The sequence below is a fragment of the Bison bison genome, unplaced genomic scaffold, assembly GCF_000754665.1.
Source record: "Bison bison bison isolate TAMUID 2011002044 unplaced genomic scaffold, Bison_UMD1.0 scf7180017846562, whole genome shotgun sequence".
Taxonomy (NCBI): Eukaryota; Metazoa; Chordata; class Mammalia; order Artiodactyla; family Bovidae; genus Bison; species Bison bison.
In genome coordinates this window covers 1-1,502 of record NW_011477135.1, presented here as the reverse complement: position 1 = coordinate 1,502, position 1,502 = coordinate 1, and the positions used below count along the sequence as shown (strand labels likewise).

Here is a 1,502-nt window from a genome sequence, read left to right as displayed (position 1 = left end):
GGGTAACTCACTCTCTAGGTCGCCATCTCTCTTACGCCTAATACCCTAAGCAGAGGTAAACTGGAGTTTTTTACTCTGAAAATAAAAGCCACACAGACTCAAAAGCACAAACACAGGGCATAGGAGAAAAGTGGGAGGGGACTGGAAGGTAAATCTGGGCACTTTGAGGACAGGGCGGCCATCCTTAGCTCCAGAGGCCTGCATAGTTCCCACGGAGGCTTGAAGGAAGAGGGCCGCCAGCGACGAAGAGCTTCATCTCCGGCCAGTTGTAGCAATGGGTGTAGAGAGCATTGGGCAACTCGCCCAAGGCACTGAGGTCGTTCATCTGCAGGTCATCTTGGTTGAGCCAGCCTCTGCCACAAATCAGCCTGAACCTCCTCCCTGTGGGCCGTGGAGAGGAATTCTGGCTGTCCGAGACCTTCTCCTCCAGGAACTTCTGCGCGCGGATGTCATAGAAGAGCAGAGAGCCGTGGCCGGTGCCCACGGTGACCATGTGCTCATAGAAGCTGAGGGAGCGCACACCCGTGCTGCCCTCGTGGGAGCACAGGTACCGGATGCTCTGGTGACCCTGGCGCAGGTCCAGGAAAGAGACATGGGACTGGGAGCCTACCGCGTACAGGGACAACTCATCGCAGTAGGTCAGGCACACGTTCTCTCTGCAGTAAGGCAGCCTGATGGACAACAGCCTGGACAGGGTATTCTGGGCTTTCCACAGGTGGAAGTAGCCATCCATGGTCACGGCTCCCAGCTCCTGCCTCTTGGCGCTGAAGGCCACAGCACCGACCTTGCAGTTACTTCGGTTGGTGGCGGCCCTGGGAACATCCTCCACTTCCGAGGGACAGATATGGGCATGAACGGAGAGCTCTGCAGGATTGCGCCAGGCGATGCTGCTCCGGAATACGTCGGGGTCTATCTTCCAGATGCCCAAGGTGCCGTCGCGGGAGCCGCTCACCACCACCGTGTCGCTCATCCAGGCGATGGCGAAGATGCAGTCTTTGTGGCCGTGGTCGCCCAGGCACAAGGGATCCAGCGTTGGCAACCAGTAGACGGCCAGGCTGTTGGGGTTCTCGCCCCGGTGGCCAGCAGCGTCTTGGAGGGATTCAGCTGGACCGCATGGATGCCGCAGCCCGGCTGGGCGTGGGCCGGCGGGTGCCGACGATCCCGTATGAGGGGGATGCGCGTTACCTGGCTGGACCGCACGTCCACCACGAAGAGCGTGTTGCACTTGGTACCGCACACCACCTGCCTGGCGTTCAGCCACTGCGACGCGAACACCTTGTCCACGGTGCCCAAGGACAGTTCGCGCTCCCGCAGCAGCTCCGGCAGCTTCCGCACCGCGAAGCCATGCAGCTCGCTATCGAAGCCTGAGAACCCGGCGCGGCCCGGCGCGCCCACCTCGCGCCCCCTCAGGTAGTCCACCAGTGAGCGCCGCACCACCATCCGCTTGGGCTTCTTGGGAGGCTGCGGGCCGTCTGCGTGCACCGCCGCCGAGCCCGGCGACG

General features: G+C 61.9%; 1 protein-coding gene across 1 annotated transcript; it reads right to left on the bottom strand.

The window, feature by feature from the left end:
- Positions 1 to 144: 144 nt before the first annotated feature.
- Positions 145 to 1,497, bottom strand: LOC104988712 (DDB1- and CUL4-associated factor 12-like protein 2; the record flags this gene model as incomplete). The annotated part of the gene is given in 2 exon segments (XM_010840137.1): positions 145 to 1,074; positions 1,077 to 1,497. Coding segments are annotated over 2 exon segments (1,311 nt in total), but the record flags the coding sequence as incomplete, so codon positions are not given.
- Between the last annotated feature and the right edge of the window lie 5 nt (positions 1,498 to 1,502).